The following is a 22,480-nucleotide window of genomic DNA, read 5'->3' as shown; positions in this document are numbered from 1 at the left end:
CCTAGTGGCTTCCCATTGCCGGTCCTGGGGGCGCCCCACCTGCCTCACTCACCTCCCTCTGCCCCTTCTCTCTGCTGCAGCCATGCCAGTCTCTCTGGGCTCCTGGATGGGCCACGCTCCCTCCCACCATGCCCTCTCCAGCCTGTGCCTTTTGCCAAGTACTCTCCTGCCATCCTGTTTTTGTCTCATCTATGCTTGTCTCAAATGGCATTTCCTCAGAGAAGCCTTTTCTTATGCCCTCGTGCTGAGCCAGGTTGCCCCTCCTGTGCTCTCGAGACCTCTGGTGCATTTTCCCCTTTATGAGTGATTGACCGGTTGATGTCTCTCCTCTCAGCCTGGCTGCAGCCCTGTCCGGGAGCCCAGGGCACGATGGGCGTTAATAAGTGTTCCTTGAATGCACGCAGGATGCTAAATTGCAGGGCTAGCAGAAAGGAACCCTGTGCCCAGAGGCATCTTCCATGGGTGAGAAAGGCACTGGGGTTTCACTTCCCCCTCTGTCTACTGTCTGACCCGGGAGGTTGCCTCATGGGCCGCTCACAATTCTGGAAATTCTGAGGGAGCGATTGCACCACCTACTCTTGCCGTCTGGGTGCTGGTCTGGGACAGCTGTGCCCGCTTGCCGATGCTGTCTCTTCCGGCAGCTCTGCTGGGTATAGGAAGAATCCTCTGGCCCACGTGCCTTCCTCAGAGGCACCTTCTGCGCTGGCTCGACCGCACTCTCCCTCGCCGCCGCTTGGGGCACAGGGTTCCTTTCTGCTGGCCGCGGGGTCTAGCATCCTTCATGCACTCCAGGGTTGCTTAGGGGATCCCTCCTTCAGTGACAATGACGTGTCTGTAGCCGCATTCCTCAAACCAGAGTCACGTACTGCCAGACCCCTTCTAAAGGGGAAAGAAGTTCTTGTGGAACCCTTCATTATATTGTATTCAAATATATACAAATACAAACCCCCCTGAAATCAACGCCTTCTGCTTATAGCCTCTGAAGAACCATAAAACCAAAACCAAACCACAAACTGAATAAAAATAAAGCTACAAAACCATAACATTCCAATTAACAGCATTAATGTAACTTGATGGATGATGTTGTTTTGCTGAAACCAATTTGCTCACAATGTGGATGTGGCGCAGGCCCTGGTGGAGCAGGTGCCTCTGCGTTTTCGTGCCTGTGCCACAGGGTGCCCTTTGGGGATCTGCATTTCCCATGAGCTCCCCAGTTTGGGTCACTGCAGAGACCCTCTGATGTGAGCGCATTGTCCACATCCCAAGCTCGCCACGCTCTTTGCTTGTTGCCCGGTGACCATTCAGGTGCCACAGTCCATGGAAGCCTTGATACCAGGCAGCAGAGTGTGGCTTTAAACTCATTCCACACAGGTGACTCAGGATACGCACCTGTTTTTCAGATCATTGTCTCAATGAAAACCCCCATTAAGGCTTCCCCTCCATTCCCCTGGGGCTTCGTAAGACCTCAGTGTGCAAAACCATGGCCTAGAGAATACAGTCCAGATTCCTAGCCCGGTGTTCAAAGCCTTCCCATCTGGTCCTCCTGGACCCTCCTGCTCTATCTCTAGCTGCCGCCCCGTACCCCCATCTCATCCTTACTCCATCTGTATCATCACTGGGGATCTGGGCCCACTCACCCCATCACTGTCCCACCACGCTGATATTTCTCCCCACCACCTCCTACCACCCACCTTCGTTAACTGACCGCTTCTTCCACCACTCGTCCTGCCCAGGTCATAAGCTCCGGAAGAGTGGGGACCCTGTCTGTCTTGTGTACTGCTGTCTCCAGTCTCTAGCATGGAATCTGGCACACGATAGGTCCTCAGGCTGTCTTTGAACAACTTGCTGTTCACGGGGTGCCTCAAGCCACAGTGCCTTTGCACATGCTCTTGTCTTTCTCTCCCGGCAGTGCCCACCACACTTCCAGCCCCATGCAGGCCCCTCCCTGCTCCCAGGCACAGCTTGCTCTTGGTCTTGTGGTCTCGTACAGCCCTTTGTACGGACTGACTGTGGCCTGGATCTCAGGTGTTAGGCTTCACCCTTGAAAGGATCTGGCTTCCCAGCTAGTCTGGGTGCTCTGGGCAGGGTAGGAACTGGATAATGTTACTTTCTGGATCTTTTTTGTTGTGAGCAGATGCTTGGCTTCTTGTTAACGCCTTCTTCACCTGAGCCCGAGTTGGTCTCTCCTCTGCCCAGATAAGGTGTACCTCGGCCCCCCACGCCTCTTCCAGGAGCTGCAGGACCTGCAGAAGGACCTGGCCGTGGTGGAGCAGATCACGCTTCTCATCAGCACGCTGCACGGCACCTACCAGGTACGTGGCCTGGCCTGGCCTTTTTGGCCTGAGCTCCCTGGTGTGGGCAGTACCTGGATTCAGAAAGCTCAGTAGGGAGGGGCTCCTCTCCTGGCCCATGCCCACCATGCGCTTCTGGCTTCTGAGCTCCCATAGGCAACCGTCGCTGCTGAAGCTCTGTGTCCCTGCCTGGAAGTCTCTTGTGCAGCCCCTGGTTCGGGTACACCCTCTGGTTTGGGTTGAGCGGACCCTGGCTGTGGGGTCTTTGTTCTCTGCACAGTGGCCATTCCGTCATGTGGCCCCTCCTGGGCCTCTGCCCAGTCTGGAAGGGAAGTGGCTGCGACGGCCTGTCCCTCTCAGAGGAGGGCTGCCAGGTGGGATCTGAGTCCAGGGCTGGGAAGCCTGGGGCATGGCGAGTTGGCTTCCTGCTTGGGGCTAAATGTGCAGCCTCAGTGAGGCTCCAGGACTTCTTCAGTTCCCTTCCTCTGGGGTGCTGTGATTCCTATAGGATCTGGGGTGGCTTTTGGGGAACCAGTGGGCTGTGTGGTAACCTCATTCGCCTCCTGAACCCTAGAACCTGAACATGACCGTGGCTCAAGACTGGTGCCTGGCCCTGCAGAGGCTGATGCGGGTGAAGGAGGAAGAGATCCACTCGGCCAACAAATGCCGTCTCAGGCTCCTGCTTCCTGGGAAACCTGACAAGTGAGAGGAGGGGGTCTTGGAGGGAGGGCTGCTGCCTCTGCTGGGCTTCCAGTGGAGCAGGGGATCCGGAGAGGGTACCTGGAGCCCTCTTATTTGTCAAGATGCCATGGTGGGAGTGGATATGTAGGCATCGTGGGCAGTGTCTGGGATAGCACCTGGCATGCAGTAGGTGCTCATGGAAAGACTGTGGAATGAATGAATGAATGAACACCCTGGTCATATCCTGGATAAGCCTGGCTCACTGTTAGGATACTCAGACACTCTGCCATTGGTCAGTTCCATTGCGCTATGTCCTTTTCAGTCACATCAGCCTATCTAGGCCCCCAGGCCAGGCCCTGGGTTTCCTCTCTCTGGACCCAGCCTCCCCGCAGCACTACCTTACCCCCAAAATGCCCACCACAGAAGCTGTGCACAGTAGACCCCAACTGAGGTTTGTGGAACTGATGATAGACGTAGCTGTTTGGCCCAGCAGAGACAGGGGAAGGTATCTTTCTGGTCCTCCTGAGGCTTTGTAAGTTGGGTCTTTTTATTTCCACTTTACAGATGAGGAAGGTGAGGCTCAGAGAGTTACAGGAGAGGCTGAAGGCCACATTGTGAGAGGCAGAGCTGGGTCCTGATGGGGTCTGACTCTGAAGCCGAGGCCAGTGCAGTGAGGGGCTCAATGCCCAGGTTTTGGCTTCCAGGGTGGGGTGAAGGTGGGGATAGAGTGTCACAAGCACAGTGGCTGCAAGGAAGAGAAGGTTGGAGCACTATCATTTGAGGCAGGACCATGGGCTTGGTTCCCCAGGGAACCATGTGCAGGAGTCAGCAGCTTTGAATCTACCGCCTCTCTGCCGAGTGGCCTGCCCATCTCCCTTCTTCCGTCTCCCTTCTCTCTGCCTCCCATTCTCCACGCACACCCTAGAGGCTTGTGACACTGCCCTGCCCACCTCCCAAAGGGCTAGGAAGGCCCCCACTGCTCCGAGGTGAGAGGACAGTATGGTGACAACAGCAACCTCTGGTTGCCCCAAGCTGGTGCTTAACCCGATTCATTCATTTCTTCATTCATTCATGTGTCCACTCAGCAAACATTTACTGAGCAACTGCCCTATGCCAGGTGCTGGGAACAGACCCAAGTGAGACCCATTCCTCCCTCTAGAGGCACGTGGTCAGACACGTAAGGTGTCTAAGGCCTGTGGACAGCTGACCGCTGACTAGGTGGAGTCGCAGCCTGCAGAGGCTCTGCCGGGCACAAAGCCAGAGGCTCCCGGAGCCAGGCTGGGGAGCGTGGCTCGGCCACTCTGGCCAGGTACCTCCCTCTGGGGGCCATTGTGGGTGAAGGGATTCCTCCTCCAGGGGACTGAGGCTTTGCCAGGCCACTAACCTCTTTGGCCACGTTTTGGGGATGCTCCGACCAGACCTCCCCAATCTCCAGGGCACGTGGGTTGGAGGAAGTACTACGTGACAGCCGGGGGAGCCCAGCCCTTGTGTGGGTACTCACACATCCACCCTCACCCTTCTCACCGCAGGTCCGGCCGCCCCATCAGCTTTATGGTGGTTTTCATCACCCCCAACCCCCTGAGCAAGATTTCCTGGGTCAACAGGTTACATTTGGCCAAAATCGGACTCCGTGAGTATAGCCCCAGGGAGAGTGCCTCAGGGGGCAGGGGTGCAGAGAGGGGAGGTTTGGGGTATGTGAGGGTACAGGATGGGTGTTCAGGGTCTGTGGGGGGCAGGGAGGCTTCTGAGTGGGAGGGAGGCGGTGTGGTGGAGAAACAGCTGGGGCCGGAGCCAGAGCCCTGAGGCTCTGCTCTGTGACCCTGGACAAGTCACTTCCCCTCTCTGAGCCTCAGCTTCCCCAACTAGGAATTGATGGAACTTGACAGAAAGTAAATTAGTGGTTGCCAGGGACCTGGGAGGAGAGGGTAATGGAGAGTGACTGCTAAGGGTTTTTTGGTGGAGGTGATGAAATGTTCTAAAATTAGATGGTGGTGATTTCTTAACTCTGTGACTACACCAAAAATCAGTGACATGTGTACTTCAAAAGGGTGCATTTTATGGTAACTGAATTATATCTCAATAAAAATGATACCTGGAAAAATGATGCAGGTTGGACTATACTGATTCTCAAAGACCAAAGACCTCACTACTATGCTTTTCTTTCGGTGCACCCCATGATACGAACACAGATACATAAATGGATATTTATGTGCACTTTTCTGAGTATTTTATGTGCATCTTTTTCATTTCACATTCACAATAGCCCTAAGAGTTAGGTCTGTTGAGAATCTCTTTTCCATTGAGGATTCTGAGGCCCAGAGAGGTGCGGGGACTTGCCTGAGGTCACACAGCAGGAAGGGGCAGATCTGGGCTGCAGACCCTGGGCGGCCTGCCTCCAAAGCCCGGTCTCGATCCCTGTCCATTCTGCTTCCTCGGCTTGGCAAGAGTCTGTCTGCAGACTGCGTTCATTAAGTTGTAATTACTTTACTTGTCCATTTTTTGAGTTGATGAGAGGCTCATGTACCCTCCAGACAGAGCTATTATTCCCTATGATGTACCACAGTTCCCATTTGCCGATGCCAGCCAATAGCAGGGACATTTTTTTTGATTTTGTTTCTGGTATGATCTTTCTATAGAGAAGCACACATTTCCAACAGGTTTTAAAACATTTACAGAAGGCCGGGCACAGTGGCTCACACCTGTAATCCCAGCACTTTGGGAGGCTGAGGCAGGTGGATCACGAGGTCAGGAGATCGAGACATGCTTGCTAACATGGTGAAACCCTGTTTCTACTAAAAATGCAAAAAATGAGCCTGGCACATGCCTGTAGTCCCAGCTACTTGGGAGGCCAAAGCAGGAGAATTGCTTGAATCCGGGAGTTCGAGTTTGCACTCCAGTCTGGGCAACAGAGCCAGACTCCATCTCAAAAACAAAACAAAACAAAACAAAACAAACATTTCTGGAAAGAAGTCAGGACCTTTGGCTGGGCGCAGTGGCTCACGCCTGTAATCCTAGCACTTTGGGAGGCCGAAGTGGGCAGATCACCTGAGGTCAGGAATTCGAGACGAGCCTGGCCAACATGGTGAAATCCCGTCTCTACTAAAAATACAAAAAAATTAGCCAGGCGTGGTGGCATATGTCTGTAGTCCCAGCTACTCGGGAGGTTGGGCAGGAAAATCACTTGAACCCAGGAGGCGGAGGTTGCAGTGAGCCAACATCGTGCCACTGTACTCCAGCCTGAGCAGTAGAGTGAGACTCCATCTCACAAAAAAGAAAGAAAAAAAAAAAAAAAAAAGAGGACCTTTGTCACTGGTTTTCATTAATTGAAAAAAACTATTGAGACTCTACGTAATTTTGGGCATGGGGGAAAGAATAATGACAAAAGCAGAGAGATCTCTGCTCTCAAGGAACTTAAATTTATGAGGGGCAGGAAGGAGGACATTAAATGGGGAGCAAATCTGCAAGCAGGAGTTATGCTGTGCAGGGCATAGAGCTGGCCTGGGGCTGCCATGTGGGGGACCTGGAGGCAGGGACCTCAGAAGCTGCACAAAGATCTGGGCGGAGTGATCCAGGCATGGGGACGGCACATGCAAAGGCCCTGAGGTAGGGACAAAAGGAAGCCAGAGTGGCCAGCACTGGCAGATGAAGGGGAGGGAAGTAGGTGGGTGGGTATGTTGTGGGCAGGTTTTCTGGGAAGCCAGGGAGAGCCGTATGGGATTTGTTCTGGGCATGATGGGAAGCTGTGCATTATAGCATTGAGAGCTGAATAATGTCCTGATCTGATTTTCATTTAAGTGGGTCATTCTGGCTGCTGTGGGGAGAGGGCATGGGAGAGGCAGGTGTGGAGGTGGGGGAAGGAATGGGGAGGGGTTGCCTGTGGGGGAACCTGGACCAGAGGCTTCTACTCAGCCCATCCCTTCTTGGATCCAGTGCTGATATTGCTCTGGCCTCAGCTGGATGTTTCTGGGTGACAGAAAGGCCTTTGGAGTGTGCAGAAAGGGTTTTAAGCAGAAGCTGCCCTGTCCCTGGCAGAAGACTTTGGGAATCCTGGCCCTCAGAAAGGCTAACGTGGCTTCCCTGCCCCTTGGACCATGCGCTCCCCTCCCCACCCCGCGCATCACTTCCATCCTGGGAAGTGCCCAAGCCCCATGTGTACACCTGCTTTAAAGGCAGATGACTCTCCTGTTTGAACAACATGTGCTTTGCTGCATGGGGCTTGGTGCTGGAGGGATGGGAGATGGCGATTCAGGCAGCCCCAGCTCTCCGCAGCCTGTGAAGACGCTGGGCTGCCTTATCTTCACACAGCTTCACTGCAGCAAAAGTTTTAATGGAAGGAGAGTCATTTGAAATCTTATTTGAATGCCTGTGTTCCCTTGGGGCTTGAATTATTTGTTTCTTTTATTTTGCCAGTACTTTTTTTTTTTTTTAATCTGCAGTGCCTGGTTTGGGAGGGGACAATAATATGAGCCTGTTAGAAATAGAATATGTTAAAAACATTTATTCCCAAAGCCTGTTATTCCTTTATTTTATTTTCTGTATCTTTCTCTCTCCCTGACTACAGTGTGTCAGGATCATAATCTGAAGATTGAGAAAGGAGAGGGATGTGGTGGGGGAGCCTGGGATCTGGGAGAGTGTATTAGCTCTGCCCTTTGGAGGGGCAGGGAGCCCTGGGGAATCTGCGGACCCAGTTCAAACCCCAGCGTGGCCACCACCATACCTTGTGGTCCTGGGAAAGGCAGACTCCATCCCGAAACCCAGTTTTCCTATTTGTGAGTTGGACTAGATCTCCAAGGGCCCTGTTGCATTCTTTGGCACACAGGAAGGTTTGAGAGGCAGTAAGGCGTGGTCCTCAGCACCATGGGAAATGGAGCCAGACCATCCAGGTTCCGTTGCCAGCTCTGCCACTGACCAGCTCTGTGATCCCGGCAAACTACTCTGAGATGCCTTGGATTTTCCATCAGAAAATGGGGAAAATGCCAGTGCCCCCTGCACAGGGGTCACATGAAAATGTGGGGAGATGGTGCGTGGAAGATGCCTAGACAGCCAGCCCTTGGCACATAGGAGCTGTCAGAGAGGCTCCTAGGTCAAGCAGTGTCTGCATTTCAGAAGGGGAATGGCCTTTCTGAGGTCACACGCGATTTAGTACAGGGCCAGGATATCTTCCTACCTCTTTCTACCGGTTCGGCTCTTGTTAGGGCTTGAACAGGGCTGTAGATGGAAGGCCCCAGAGAAGGAAGAGGTGAGGTAGGGGGCTCCCTGATTTCCCTTCCTGTGCCCTCCCCCAGCACCACCTGCTCTGCCCACACAGCTGCATTGCTGCCCCATACCCTTGGGCCCTTGGAGCTCCTCCCACCCGTGGCCCTCCTCATTCCCACCTCTCAAGGGGACATGGGCCTGGCAGGCCACGGCCAATGCCAAACTCACAGGGACATAACCAGGTGGCCCAAGGCAGTGAGCCTGAGCGCCGGGCTGGGCCCTCCCCTCCCTTGCCGCCTCTCATTTGGTTTAGTTTCCTGGCCCGTAGTCATCACACTGACGCCAGTTTTCCTTCCAGTGGTGACTCCAGCTGCTGGGTCCTGAGCACAGCCCTGGCAGCGTGTGAAGTGCGTTCTAGACCTCATCATGTCCTTTAACCCTCACTGCTGTCCCACAGGCTGGTGCTGGGATCTGCCCACGCCCTGCAGCTGGAAGGGATGGGTCTACTCTCCAAGGAGGGCATGGCCTTGGAGCCTGACCCTGGTTTTACCCCAGCTGGGAGGCTGGCCACTTGCCTGGCCTCCCTGGACACCAATGGCCCTCTCTGTAGGGGACAGGTGGTTGGATGAGATGCCTGCTGAGGTCTGGCCCAGTCTGACGTCTGTGGCTGTGGCCAGCAGCATCTCTGTGGTGCTGGGGAGGTGTGAGCGGTATCTTGAAGGTGGCTTTAAGTTTGGGAGGTTCGGGAAGAGCAGTAAAGGCATGATACTGGGACTGAACCCAGTAGGAGTCTGGGAGGCAGGTCGGGCTGGAGAAGCGGGGCAGGGCCTGCGGTGGGCTCAGCTGCCCTCAGTAATAGGAGCAGCGAGGACAGCGACCATCATGGCTGCTATTTCCAGAGTGCCTGGTGTCTGCTAGGCATGATATATATGATTTCCAGTGCTCACAACTCCATATGGTTGGAGTTCTTTCCCCCATTTTCTAGATGAGGCCGCAGGCTCAGAGAGGGTAAGTACCTGGCTCCGTGTCACACGGCGAGTTGGAGACTGAGGTGGGATCTGCCCGGGTCCTTCTAGCAGACCAGAGGGGATTGTTCTGAGGGTGGTGGGGGATCTGCAACCCTGGAGCTGTTCCCTGTGTCCCATGGGGAGCTCTCATGCCCAGGGGGTGTTGGCAAACAGAGCTGGGCGCTAAATAAGCCCCCACTTAGTGTCAAATGGAAATCGCGGCTCTGCCGTCGGTGCCAGTTCTTAATGTCACTTATCCCAAGCGGGCTTTCAATTTTCAGCGACAGCAGCCTTCTCATTTGGTCTCCGCCACTCTGGTTTTGTGATGGGAACAATGGCAGTGGCAGATGGGGAGCAACGACTCCATTTTCTTGTAATGTCCCCAGTCGCAGGCAGGGAAGGCACCATCTGGAAGGAGAAGGTCAGATCATTAAAAAAATACATACGAATAAATTGCCAGGACTTGATGGGCTATGGGTGTTCGGGGAGGAAAGAGAGGAGCTGAGCTCTGGGTGCCCTGGTGACAGGGGCTAGGGCGGGGAGATGCTCGCTCACCTAGCTCCTGCAGGCTGTGGGGTGAGGAATTGGGGGTCCAGACCAGAGCTCTTGTCTGGTAGAGGTGAGGATCTGCTTGATTGTAAGTTCCTTGAGAGCAGGGACAAGCTCTCAAATCTGGCCTATCTTTATTTGCTGCCCAGGGGCTTGTCCAAGAGGCGGCGTGGTGAGCCCCGGCACACTAGGAGAGGCTAGGAGAGGCTAGGAGAGGCTAGGAGAGCTGCGCTGCCCCGGGACGAGCTGCATTGCAGGCACCATGCAAGGTGCCCCCGTGGGTTAGTTCCTTGGCATCTGGGCCTTCCCCTGCTTTCCCCTTTCCTCTGCTGGCCAGCGTGGAGTGTGGATGGAAGGACCTGTTTCCCATGATGGCTGTGAGGATGCAGTGAGGCAGTGTGGAAACTGTGAGGTGGGGGCACGTAGAAGTGTCTGTTATGGCAATGTGCGCGCCCTGTGCGGTCGTGCCCTTTCCCTGAGGGTCTCTCATGTTGGCCTTTCCTCCCTAGTGGCAGGGATCAGGTCTTACGTAACTCTGCTTCCAGGGCCCAGCAGGGTAGAGGGCCGGACATGGAGGACGACGGCTCTGGGCCCGCTTCGGGAGTGAGTTCACTGCTCAGTGACTCAGGCCGGAGGGTGTGAGCGCGCTGGGTGCTGGCGCCTTCACGTCGTTATGCCTGACATTTGGGAATGTCTTTCACTTCTCAAATAGCATCTCACCTGCCACCTCATTCCAGCTCCTCCTGCTGTGCTGGCGTTCAGATGCCGCCTCTCTCGGGCAGCGATGGCCTGCGACTGCTCTCAGGGTGGTCCTTCCTCACTCATGTCCAGCCCTTCGCTCTGACCCGGCAGGATCTCTTCGATGAAAGCGAGTCAGATTAATGTTCATGTCAGGGGTACATCTGACAAACCTGGAAAATGAAGCTCTGAGAAAAGAGACTTTTTGTTCGTGTCACTGAATGTACTGATGGTCCGTGGTGGGTCCAGTGCTGCGTGAGTGGGTTGGGTGAGGTGTGGAAGGAAATAGGGTGGGAGGTTTCGGCCTTCACAGAACACCGACATGGTGGAGGAGCCCCTACTTCCATGTGCGCACACACACACGTGTGCACACATGCACATGTGCACGCACACAAAGGAAGAAGAGCCACACTGGTGGAGGAGCAGGGAGTAGCTCTGAGAGGTGTGATACCCTCCAGTGGGCTGAGGTGGTAGAGGCCAGGGCATGGAGACATGGGCGGTGCAGGCCTCTCTAAGAAGGAGAGAAACCAGCCCTGGGGAGCTGAGGGGTAGAGTTCCGGACAGAGGGACCCTCCGGGCCCGTCCCAGTGAGGTTGCTGAGCACAGTCCAGCTCAGTGGAGCTGGTGGCCGAGGGAGGAGGCCGGGGAGGGAAGGGGCCTTCGCAGCTCTTCCAGGAGAGTTTGGATCTTATTCTGGGCAGACTGGGTCTCCATTGATGTTTCCAAGCAGGGGAACGGTGAGGCCAGATGTAAGTTTTAGCAGGATGGGCCTGGCTGCTGAGTGAAGATGACTGTAGTGTCAGGGGGCCCTGGTGTGGCTGGCGGGCACTCTTAGGCGGAGCTGGCCCCTCCTAGGGGAGAGGCAGGCTGGCTGTAGGTCCCAGCTTCCTCTCTGTCACGGAGAAGTGCGTTGCAACACAACGGTTCAGTCTGTGACCTGCCCTTGTGGCTCTGGAGCTCTGGGCACTCCTCAGCGTGGGGTCACTGCAGTAAGTGGCCTCTCTTCCTTGGGCCACCTGTCCATGTCTCTGGCTGCCTGCAGCAGAGCTACTCTAGCATCACTGGGCCCACAGGCCTTTGCGACGGAGCCTCGGTGGGTGTGGTTGCTGAAGGCTGCCTGGTCTAGTCCAGAGAATTCAGTCTTGGGTTTCAGACCTAGGCCTGAATCTGGGTGCTGCCCCCTAGCCATGGCTGTGGTCTGGCTGTGTTACCAAATCCCTGAGTGCCAGTGTCATCCTCTGTGGGGTGAAAATAATGATTCTGACTATGCTCAGCAATTGTGAAGACTAAGCCAGGCATAGACGGTGGCGCTCAGTGTGGTGCCTGATGTGTGGGCGCATAGTAGGTGGCGTCTTCCTCATGCCCATCCTTGCTGTGGGCTTCCTGGAAGGGAGTCCTCATAGGGAGCGTAAAGGAGGAAGGGATCCTCCACAGGGAGAATTCTTCAGAACAGATAGTGGTTTATTCCTCCCTCTTTCCTTTCATTCATTCTTTCCAGCCATGTTTTCTGAGCACTCACTATGTGCCTTGCAGTGTGCTGGGTGTCAGGGGGACAGCGGTGAATGAGACAGTGCAGACCCCCACTGCCTATAGCTTTCACATTAGAGACTTATGGAAATGAACCACAGATAATTTTAGATCGTTATGAAGGCTGTGAGGAAAGTAAGACAGGGTCTTTAGAGTGATTCCTGAGAGAAGGGGCCACTGTAGTCAGGGTAGTCAGGGAGGACTTCTCGGAGGAGGGGACGTGTGAGCAGAGCCCCAAGCCGTGTAAAGGAGCCTCCATAAAGAACGAGGTTTAGCAGATGCTCTTTAGCACGGTGATCTCCCGTGGTGAGTCCTGGGTCTGGGATCAGGTTAGGCATGTGTACTTGTAACAGGTCCCTGGGAGCTTTGAGGCACAGCTAGGGTGGGCGAACTGAAGGCAGGTGGCTTCCTAATTTCAGGATAGTCTTGAAGGAAGCAGGAGTGTAATTCTCCCGCATTTCCATCACCACCACGGTCAAGTGTGAGTGCCACAATGGCGGCCTCCTGTCCTCTGATCATTCATGGTCTATCTCCTACTCTGCAGCAGAAATTCAAGGCAACAGGGATCTGTACTCTGTTCAGCATCTTAATATTTTTTTTAAAAAACCCTTTCACATCTATTATTTCATTTGGTTCTCATAACAACCACAGGACGAAAGCATTTCTAGCATTCCTATTTTCTAGGCAAAGAAATCGAGGCTCAGAGAGTTGGGGTGACTTGCACAGGGTTGTTCAGCAGTAGGATGGTCAAGCTGGGACCTTAAGTTTTTCAGCTCCCTGCCTGAGACCCTGGCCACGGCCTCACTCCTGAGGCTGGATTTCATCTCAGTCTGGCAGGAGTAGGGTGGGGAGTGACTGGATGGGGCCAGGCTTCTGGGGCCTGCAGTGGCTCCCTGGGGCTTGGAGGGCTCCTCATGGCCTGGTTGGTCCTTGGACTCTGACCAGCTCTACCCACCTCCTTCCTCTTGCTGTAGGGGAGGAGAACCAGCCAGGCTGGCTATGCCCGGATGAGGACAAGAAGAGCAAAGCCCCGTTCTGGTGCCCGATCCTGGCCTGCTGCATCCCTGCCTTCTCCTCCCGGGCACTCAGCCTGCAGGTGAGTGGAGCGGATCTTGCTGAGCCGACCTCGAAGGTGGCTGCGGCTCCCCCTCGCCTGGGAGAACCAGAGTTTCCAGGGAGCGCCCACAGCAGGGAAGGCTCAGGTTCCAGCTGCGGCTTCTAAATTCTTACTGACAGACTTGGTCGAGCCTTTTTGTTGCTTCGGGAATTAGCTTTCCCACCAAAAAAATGGAGGCGAATGACCACTGTGGGTCAAGTGACTGGAAAATTCCATTATTTTGAGATAATAAACAGCAATGATCTCATCTGTTGATGGCATGGCTCCAGATCATACCAAAGCGGCTGTGCCAGCCCCTGTGGGTTGGGTGCTTTGTGGTCTGCCAGGTAGGAGCTGGCTTTGGTGCAGGGATTGCCCTCATTGTGGGATGCTCCCTGATGTGCCATCAGGCCTCCCATGTATTGAGCACTTGCTGTACCCCCTGGTTCTTTCCTGCCATTCTCTTATTTTAATATCCATAAGAACCTTGCGAGTAGATGTTTCTCTATCCATTTCACAGATAAGGAAACTAAGGCTAAGACAGGTGCTATGATTTTCCAAAAAGGACACAGCGAGTAAGAATTTGAACCTTGCCCTGCCTGATCACAACACCCAGGGTCTTAACCATGAGGATGTTCAGCCCCTACGGGTTACCTGGCCTTATACCCTGTCCTAGCCCGCCCTCCATCTGGAGCAACTACTGCCTCCCCTTTCCCAGGGAGATGAGGTCGTCTCAGCTGCAGGGATGGGAGCACCAGCTGGGGACCCAGGCTTAGCTTGGTGAGCCCCAAGAGACGTGCCGATTGGGCTGTAGACTGGGGATCTAAACAGCTGAAAGAACAAATCCTTGAGATGTGAGTTCATTTGTTCACTTGTCCATTCTGCATGTAATTTTTTGAGCACCTATTTTGTGTTAGACCCTGGGAATACAGTAGTGACTAAGACTTACAAGGTCCCAACCCTTATATAGCTTTGAATCCTAGCAGAGAGAGAGAGGCAAAAACCCAGCAAACCAAAGGAAATAGAAAAGAGTGAGGTGCATAACAAAGACATCGGGGCCACAATAGATACATGGGTGGGTTGAGGTTCAGAGATGGCCACTTGGAGGAGGTGGCGTTTAAACTGAGACCTGAATGGCAAGAAGGATTCAGCCCAGGGATGGGAATGATATTCCCAGTAGACAAACCCACACAGAGGGTGCAGCAGGAACAGTGGGGGAAGCCAGGTAAGGCGGGAGGAGAGAGGGCGGGCCCCGAGGTCAGCTGATGGGTGAGCTGGACCACACCAGCCTTGCAGGCTGGGTCAGCTTTGGATTTCATTCTCAGAACAGTGAAAAGCCTTGGAAACAGATGTTTCCCAAGCTGGGGACTAGCACGATTTGATTTATAATTTGCATTTTTTGGATCCTTCTGGCTGGTGTGTGACAGTGAATTGCAGACAAGAATGGATACCGGGACTGGGCGTGGTGGCTCATGCCTGTAATCCCAGCACTTTGGGAGGCTAAGGTGGGAGGGTCACTTGAGTCCAGGGGTCTGAGACCAGCCTGGGCAACATAGTAAGACCCCCATCTCTACAAAATAAAAAATAAGATTAGCCAGGTGTGGTGGCGCGAGCCTATAGTCCTAGCGACTTGGGAGGCTGAGATGGGAGGATCGCTTGAGCCCAGGAGGTTGAGGCTGCAGTAAGCTGTGATTGCACCCCTGCACTCCAGCCTGGGGGACAGAGTGAGACCCTGTCTCAAATAAATAAGTAAATAATACAAAAGGAATGGATGTCGGCTGGGTGGGGTGGCTCATGTCTGTAATCCCAGCATTTTGGGAGGCCAAGGCAGGTGGATCACTTGAGGTCAGGAGTTCGAGACCAGCCTGGCAAACAAGGTGAAACCCTGTCTCTGCCAAAAATACAAAAATTAGCTGAGCTTGGTGGTGCACACCTGTAGTCCCAGCTACTGGAGAGGCTGAGGTGGAAAAATCACTTGAACCTGGGAGGCAGAAGTTGCAGTGAACCGAAATCGTGCCACTGCATTCCAGCCTGTGTGACACAGTGAGCCCCTGTCTCAAAAAAAAAAAAAAAAAAAAAAGAATGGATATAGAGGGAGCAGCTCAGAGCTCAGCTCAGGATCCTGCTGAGACGTGACAAGACTTGACGTGGGTGGAGGCCAGGGCTGTGACTGGAGTAAGGCATCCTTGCCTCAGGCACAAAATTCCAGCAGATGTCAAAAATCTCAATAATTAAAATAAATACGGTTTTAATGCAGTGCTTAAATGTAACCAAATCAGCAAATTTCTGCTTGTGGTTTGGTCACTCTTTTTGTCTCTTGATACACAAAGGGCCAGGATTAGGGTGAGGCGAGTGAGCCAGGGTTGTACAAGTGTAGGGTGAAGTTTTGTCTGTATTTAAACTTTTAAGTAATTATTCATTGTGGATTTTTTGCATTAATATTGATTTGCCTTACTCTGTCTCTCTCTATATATTTTTTGTGACTGCGTTTTTGGTGCCCTTTTAAATTTTGTACCCCAGCTAGGTGCCCTGTCTATCACCAGTGCCCCAGCCCTGGTGGAGGCCTTGGGCAAGGGAGGTGGGAACACGTTGGGGATATGTTGGGGTGGGACTGGCTTAACTGGTGATAGATGGGGTATGCCAGATTGGGGGTTACTTGTGGGCCCTGGGGCCTTGGGCTGGAGGCAGCGACCATGGAGTGGGGAGTAGCAGGGCCCACTGTGCCTGCGGCCAGCTTGGCCTTAGGGCATCCCTGCAGAAGGCTGGCCCTGGGTGACTTTTATGATGGGCATTGGATTCTCCTGTATCCCTTAGGGCCTTGGGTCTCTTGAGAGCACAGGATGCAGGCTGAGCCCTGACAGATCAGACCCCAGTGGTGGAGTCACAGACTGGCCACTGCCTCCAGGGCCTCCCCAGAAGAAACCCCCATCCAGGTGGGGAGCCTCTGCCACCTCAAACCTGGGGAACCAGGGCCCACGAACCTCCTCAGTGTGAGCTCTCAGGGCCCAGGAATAGGTAGGCCAGAAGCCTCAGTCCTGCTGGCCCCAGCTCACTGTCTCCTGAGGAGCGCCAGGGCTAGTGGAGGGCGGCAAGTGACTCTCTGTGGTAAGGGGCCTGTGGAGCTCCCAGAAGCCAGAGCAGAGCCTGTCTGACCACACTTGCTAGGCCTCAAATTGCCATCCCACTCTGCCCACACCCTACCCCACCCCCCGCCAGTCCAGACACATGTGCCCCATCAGCTGTGTGCTGGCAGCCTGATGAATTAGGGCCTTGGAGTTCCAAGGCCCTGTCCAATTACTGCAGAAACAGATGTGAGTGTGTGAACCGCTGCCCAGGCCCCCTTCCAGCACACCACGTTTCCAGGTGGTCCTGGGGCAGGGGTGACTCCAGCTCTGGCTGACCTCATGGCAACCAGTGGTCCAGACTATTTGTCTAGGGAGGGCTTGGGCTGGGCAGAGGGAGTTGCTGGCCACAGTGTAGACAGGGTCAGTACTCTTGTACCAGTGGACGAGGGTGTGTTGGGCTCTTTCCTTCAAGGGACCGGGGTGTTGGGGCGGGAGGCAGGAGTAGGTCTCTCGTCTGTGCTGACAGTGGCCGCTACCCACACTGGGCCACACCAAGGCCTTCTGACTCAAGGGAATCGGCTGGGGGCGTGAAAAAGCATCAGCAGGAGCCACCTGCCTTGGATTGAGTCCCAACAGTGTGACATCAGGAATGCTGCCTCAGCTCATGGTATCTTAAACTGGGGTGGTCACAGCACCTCCCTGACTGGGTCACCATGAGGATTAAAGGATACAATTTGGGTCAGGTGCTTAGCCAGTTGCATGGGGTGCGCTCAGGGCTCAAGAAATGGAAGCGAACACCTGAGGACACCTTGGTCCCCAGGAAGGAAAGGACACCGGAGTCTGTTCTGTGGCATTTCTGAAGGCCTGACTACTGGGGTGTTGAAGGTTCTTCTTGGAGCCCTGGCTCCACCCAAGGGGGAATGTTCTCCCTGGAAGGGCAGCAGGTGGGCAGGGAGGGCTCAGCACAAACCCGTTTCCTTGACTGTCAGTCTCAGAGCCTGCCCGGGGACAGGGCTTTGGGGATGGGGCTGGGGGTGCTGCCTGCTCTGAGATGCTTTAAAACTCAAGCATCTTGGGAGCCCAGACCCACAGGGAGTCTGTGGCCAGGCTTGCTTAGGCCAAAGCACCAGCCCATTGGGCTGTGTCTTGACCTTCACCAACCTCAGCCAGAACTGCTGTTGGCCATGTACCCTGTCTTCTGCTCATCCGTGATAGCTCCGCCCTCATAGCTTTGCTGCGGTGATGAAATGAGCTAAGGTGTGTGAAGTGCTAGAATATCCCATGGGAGGCCCTTGGTAAGGCTTAGCAGCTGTGGGGTAACTGGGTACCTGGCCCTGGGCCGGGTACTTTACACTTTCCCTCTCCAGTCCCCACGGCCATCCTGAGAGATTTCAGGGTCTCTGCTCTGTAGGTGAGGACCTGATTTGTTCAGTACCATCCAGATGGTAACCACTGAGCTGGAGCTGGAGCCAGGTTGGCTGTACCTGAAGCTGCTTCCCTTCACAGCCTTGTGCTCCCCTCTTCTCTTCTGCATAGGGTACCTTGACTTCCCAGCTTCCTGGCATAGGCAAGACATTTAGGGCCAGGGCCTTGCCCATGAAGGAGCCATTTGAGTTTTTCCCACCATCTTCAACCTGGCTCTGTTGACTCAGCTGACATCAGGGCCCACTGGAGTTGCCATGGAAATGCCCGAGCAGGGGCTGCTGTGGCCTCCTTTCCACCAAGGGAGCAGAGAGAGAGCATCAGCCCAGCAGAAAGGGTGTGCACCCTCAGCTAGATGCAGCCACCAGGAAGCAGAGAAGACGGAGCCCGGAGGCCAGGCTTTGTGAAGCCCCCTGCTCTGAATGTGGGGACCCATGTTTTCAGCAGGCAGAACTGGGGTCCCCGAGTGCCGAGGCCTCTGGCGTGCAGCCAGGCTTCTGGGGTAAAATTCAACCAGAATAGAAAGAGACCTGAACCAGGAGTAGAAGGTTTGAATTCTAGCCCTGACTCTGCAACTAACATGCTGTGTGACCTTGAGCCAGGCACGCCTCCCTCTGACCTTTAAGTTGGCATCTGCTAAATGAGGAGGCTGGATGAGGTGACCTCTTAGGGCCCTCGCCCATGGCCATTAGAAATTTTGTTAGAATATTCTAACAATGGGTCCAGGGACGGCTAGGGCCTTCAGCACCAGCAGAGGGCAGCAGCTGCCTGGAAAAGGGCCCAGTGGTCGGCTGCATCCTCCCTCCAGCCAAGCGCTGTCTCCACTCTGTCTTCTCTTTCAATGTGGCCCATGAGTGGGTCAGGCCATTTCCTAGAATTGCTGTCCTGGCCAGAGAGAGGGACTGGCCAGGTCTAGCTCAGGAGACAGGCCTCAGAAAGAGGCCACCCAACATGGGGTCTGGGGCAGCTGATTCAGGGGGAGTAGGCGGAAGGTGGTTACTGGTGATAGCGGTGACAGGCTGAGCCCTGGTTTCTGTGCGTGGCCCTCACAAGCTGCCCAGCCCTGCCACTCACCTCCCCTGTGGTCTAGGGCAGTCACCTGCCCTCTGTGACCCTCGTTTCCCCGTCTGTAGAATAAGGAGGGGTGGGCATTAGTGGCTTTCAAGAAACCGTATCTGGAAGCTGCTCAGTTTCAGAGACCCTGGGCTGATACAGAGCCTTCTGCAGGCCTCTTCTAGCCGGGAGGTTCTAGGAGAGGAAAAACAAGTGTGAGCGTGTAGGAACTGCCTGGAGAAGCAGGCACTTGTGAAGCATGTTGCTTTCCTGGTCTCCACCCACAGGGATTCTAATCCAGGGAGAGTTGGATGGGGCCCAGGAATCTGCCAAATATTGGCATCTGGGCACCTTGACGATTAACCTCACATGTACCATTTCTGTCTCTGCAGCTTGGGGCCCTGGTCCACAGTCCTGTCAACTGTCCCCTGCTGGGCTTCTCAGCGGTCAGCACCTCCCTTCCACAGGGCTACCTCTGGGTGAGTCACCCCCCTGCCCAGCTGGGCATTCTGGCCTCAGGACGGGAGTAGGAAGAGCAGTACCTGGGAGGGGGTGCTGGAGACAGCAGCTGCCTGCCTCATCTCATGCAGCTTCATCCAGCAAGGTCTTCCTGGGAACCTCTGGTGCCAGGCACTGTATATGGAGTTGGGAGGTGCAACCTCATCTGGGGCAACAGAAAACCAGGGAGCTAATAAGAGAGTGTGCCTTTTCAAATGGTGACAGGGCTGAGAAGGAAGTGAAAGGGGGAGCTGTGCAGAGGGCCTGGGTCTCAGGATCTTCGCCCCTGGAGTCAGGAGGCAGGGCTGGCTAGTGCCCTACTCATGCAGACATTCCAGCCCACCTTTCTATCCTTGGGCTTCCTGGCAAAGCCTCCCTTGATTCAAGTGAGGTACCCTCCACCATATTCCTTGTGCTGCAAATTGTGCGCTCTCATTGCTGCTCGCCGTCTGAGAGTGATTTGTTCCTCATCGTTTCCCCAGGATCTAGCACATGGTATATCCATCCATCCATCATCCATCCATCTATCCACCCACCTATCCATCTATCCATCTACCCACCCACCTACCTATCAATTTATCCATCCAACAAGAATATATATTTAATCCATCAATTTATTTATCTGTCCATCCACCCATCCACCCACCCATCCATTCATTCACCTATACAGCCTTCCATCTATCTGTCTATCATCTGTCCACCCATCCATCCATCCATCCATCTATCCATCCATCCAACAACAATATGTTGAGTATGTATCTATCATATGCTAGACACAGAGGTAAAAAAATGGTCAACACAGAGAAGGGCATTTTAAAGGGATGGAGTAGATGTTTACTTTATATTGGTTGAAATGCACCCTGCAGAGGAGGAAATAGAAAGCTGACTGAGTATTTAGCCCACCTTAGCTCCTTACCTGATTTCCTATGGGCCCTGAAGCTAACTTGTTGCCATGGCAGCTGGGGGTAAATGACCTTTGTGACCGCAGGAGCGTGTGGGCAGGAGAAGGGATGTGTCTCTTAAAGGATGGGGTCCTTGGGAAAGCAGGTCCTCCTCTGCTCCCTCTTGTGGTTCCCACCTGATGGCCTCTCTGGGTCTCTGCTCCCAGGTCGGGGGTGGACAGGAAGGTGCAGGGGGCCAGGTGGAAATCTTTTCCTTGAACCGGCCCTCGCCCCGCACCGTCAAGTCCTTCCCACTGGCAGCCCCTGTGCTCTGCATGGAGTACATCCCAGAATTGGAGGAGGAGGCGGAGAGCAGAGATGAGAGCCGGACAGCTGCTGACCCCTCGGCCGCAGTGCATCCAACCATCTGCCTCGGGCTCCAGGATGGCAGGTGAGGGGCCCAGAAGGAGGGGTGAGAGCAGCCCCTGCAGGGCTGGGCACTGGGTGGGGGCTGTTCCTGTAGCTTTCCAGATCTGCCTGTTGCCTGCCAACATTCTCTGCCCCTGGTCTCCAGGAAGGTAGGCACCAGAGCTGCCCAGTGTGGCCGCCGAAGTGTTGGGAGCTGCCTGCAGTGCAGTTTTCTGGCTCCTCCCAGGCAGCATGGCTGGTGGAGGTGGATGCTGGCTCTGCTGTCAGCCAGACCTGGGTTTGAATTTCAGCTCACCCACTTCCTTGCTCTGGGTCCTGGGCACTCATTTAACCTCTCTGAACCTCAGTTTCTCATCCGTAAAGTGGGGACCAGAATCCCCCCATGCAGGGCTGCCGTGAGAGCCCACCGAGACACAGCCACATGAGGCCTTCAGTTCACTTAGCTGTCATTGAATGTTCACCATATGTGGCCCCCATTCGCCTTGCTGGGCAGGGTGAGGGTTCCAGGGTATTTCCAGGTCAAGAGGTTACTACTGGCAGAGAGGGCTGCCCTCTGTAAGACATCTGGGGCTTTGTGAGTCAGCAAAACCCTGACTCAAAGCAAGGAGGCTCAGGGCAAGCTGTGGCCTGTGCAGGGTGGGTAGACCACCTCCCGTAGCGGAAAGGGAGAGGGAATGTTCATCCTGTGCACAGGGAGGTGAAGGTGAGGATCAGTGAAGATCTGAGGGGGGCCGTGCCCCGGGAAGTCTAGGGCCTGGCACTGCTGTGTCCTGTCCTCCCTGCGTCTCTGTGCACTCCACCCCTCCTAGAGAGAAGGAGATGAGATGAGAGCATGTTTCCTGAGCACCTACTGTGTGCTGCTCAGAGGTGAGCCTCATAGCCACTCCTCTGTAATGCGGAGGTCGTTCCCTCCCCTTTCCCACACAAGGAAACCGAGTAAGGAGCAAAAGCCAAGGTTACTGAAGTCAACTGGGAGCCACTCTAAGCTCCGCACAGTCCAGGCTTGGCCTACAGCCAAGGGCCCAGCCAGGGCCTGGACCTAGGAGGGGCCTTCCAGACCTTTCTTTTTACCCCCTAAAGAACCCACATGTTCATTAAATAATCTCCCTCCATTCTCCTGCTCCCCACCCCCACCCCAGAAACCACTAATCTACTTTCTGTCTCTATGGGTTTGTCTCCTCAGGACACTGTATAAATGGACTCACACACTATGTATGTTCCATGTAAATGGCTCATACTCCAAGTACATTTCATGTTAATGGACTCACACTACATATGTTTCAAGTGAATGACTCACGTGCTATGTACATTTCATGTGAATGGACTCACACTATGCAAGTTTCATGTGAGTGACACACTGTACATTTCATGTGAATGACTCACACGCTATGTACATTTCATGTGATTGCCACACACTATGTACATTTCACGTGAATGACTCACACGCTATGTACATTTCATGTGATTGCCACACTATATACATTTCATGTGAATGACTCACATGCTATGTACATTTCATGTGAATGACACACACTGTGTACATTTCATGTGAATGACTCACGCGCTATGTACATTTCATGTGAATGACACACTGTACATTTCATGTGAATGACTTACTATGTACATTTCATGTGAATGACTTGCACGCTAGTACATTTCATGTGAATGGACTCACACTATGTATGTTTCATGTGATTGCCACACACTGTGTACATTTCATGTGAATGACACACACTGTGTATGTTTCATGTGAATGACTCACATGCTATGTACATTTCATGTGAATGACTCACATGCTATGTACATTTCGTGTGAATGACTCATGCACTATGTACATTTCATGTGAATGGACTCACACTGCATGTTTCATGTGAGTGACACACTGTGCATTTCATGTGAATGACTCACACTATGTATATTTTATGTGAATGACTCACACTGGGTACATTTCATATGCATGGACTCACACTATGTATGCTTCATGTGATTGCCACATACTGTGTACATTTCATGTGAATGACTCACATGCTATGTACATTTCATGTGA

The 22,480-nt window shown here is 53.9% G+C and overlaps 1 protein-coding gene across 29 annotated transcripts in view; it reads left to right on the top strand.

Annotated features, from left to right (window-relative positions):
• The window catches only part of ARHGEF10L (Rho guanine nucleotide exchange factor 10 like), a 179,723-nt gene that overhangs the window by 116,938 nt on the left and 40,305 nt on the right, over window positions 1–22,480 (top strand). For 24 of the 29 annotated variants that reach the window (XR_010581024.2, XM_074018561.1, XM_074018537.1 and 21 more), the window contains 6 exons: window positions 2,197–2,312; window positions 2,866–2,993; window positions 4,502–4,602; window positions 12,964–13,085; window positions 19,018–19,104; window positions 20,232–20,455. Coding sequence is in view for 23 of the 29 variants with exons in the window: in XM_074018561.1 (XP_073874662.1) it covers window positions 2,197–2,312; window positions 2,866–2,993; window positions 4,502–4,602; window positions 12,964–13,085; window positions 19,018–19,104; window positions 20,232–20,455 (778 nt within the window). In the remaining 6 variants the exon portion in view is untranslated. Of the gene's footprint in view, window positions 1–2,196; window positions 2,313–2,865; window positions 2,994–4,131; window positions 4,282–4,501; window positions 4,603–12,963; window positions 13,086–19,017; window positions 19,105–20,231; window positions 20,456–22,480 lie in introns of those variants that run through there. The other 5 variants (XR_012425292.1, XR_012425291.1, XR_012425290.1 and 2 more) reach the window with 2 other exon arrangements.

Source organism: Macaca fascicularis, chromosome 1, assembly GCF_037993035.2.
Source record: "Macaca fascicularis isolate 582-1 chromosome 1, T2T-MFA8v1.1".
Classification (NCBI taxonomy): Eukaryota; Metazoa; Chordata; class Mammalia; order Primates; family Cercopithecidae; genus Macaca; species Macaca fascicularis.
This window is presented reverse-complemented; position numbering and strand designations above follow the sequence as displayed.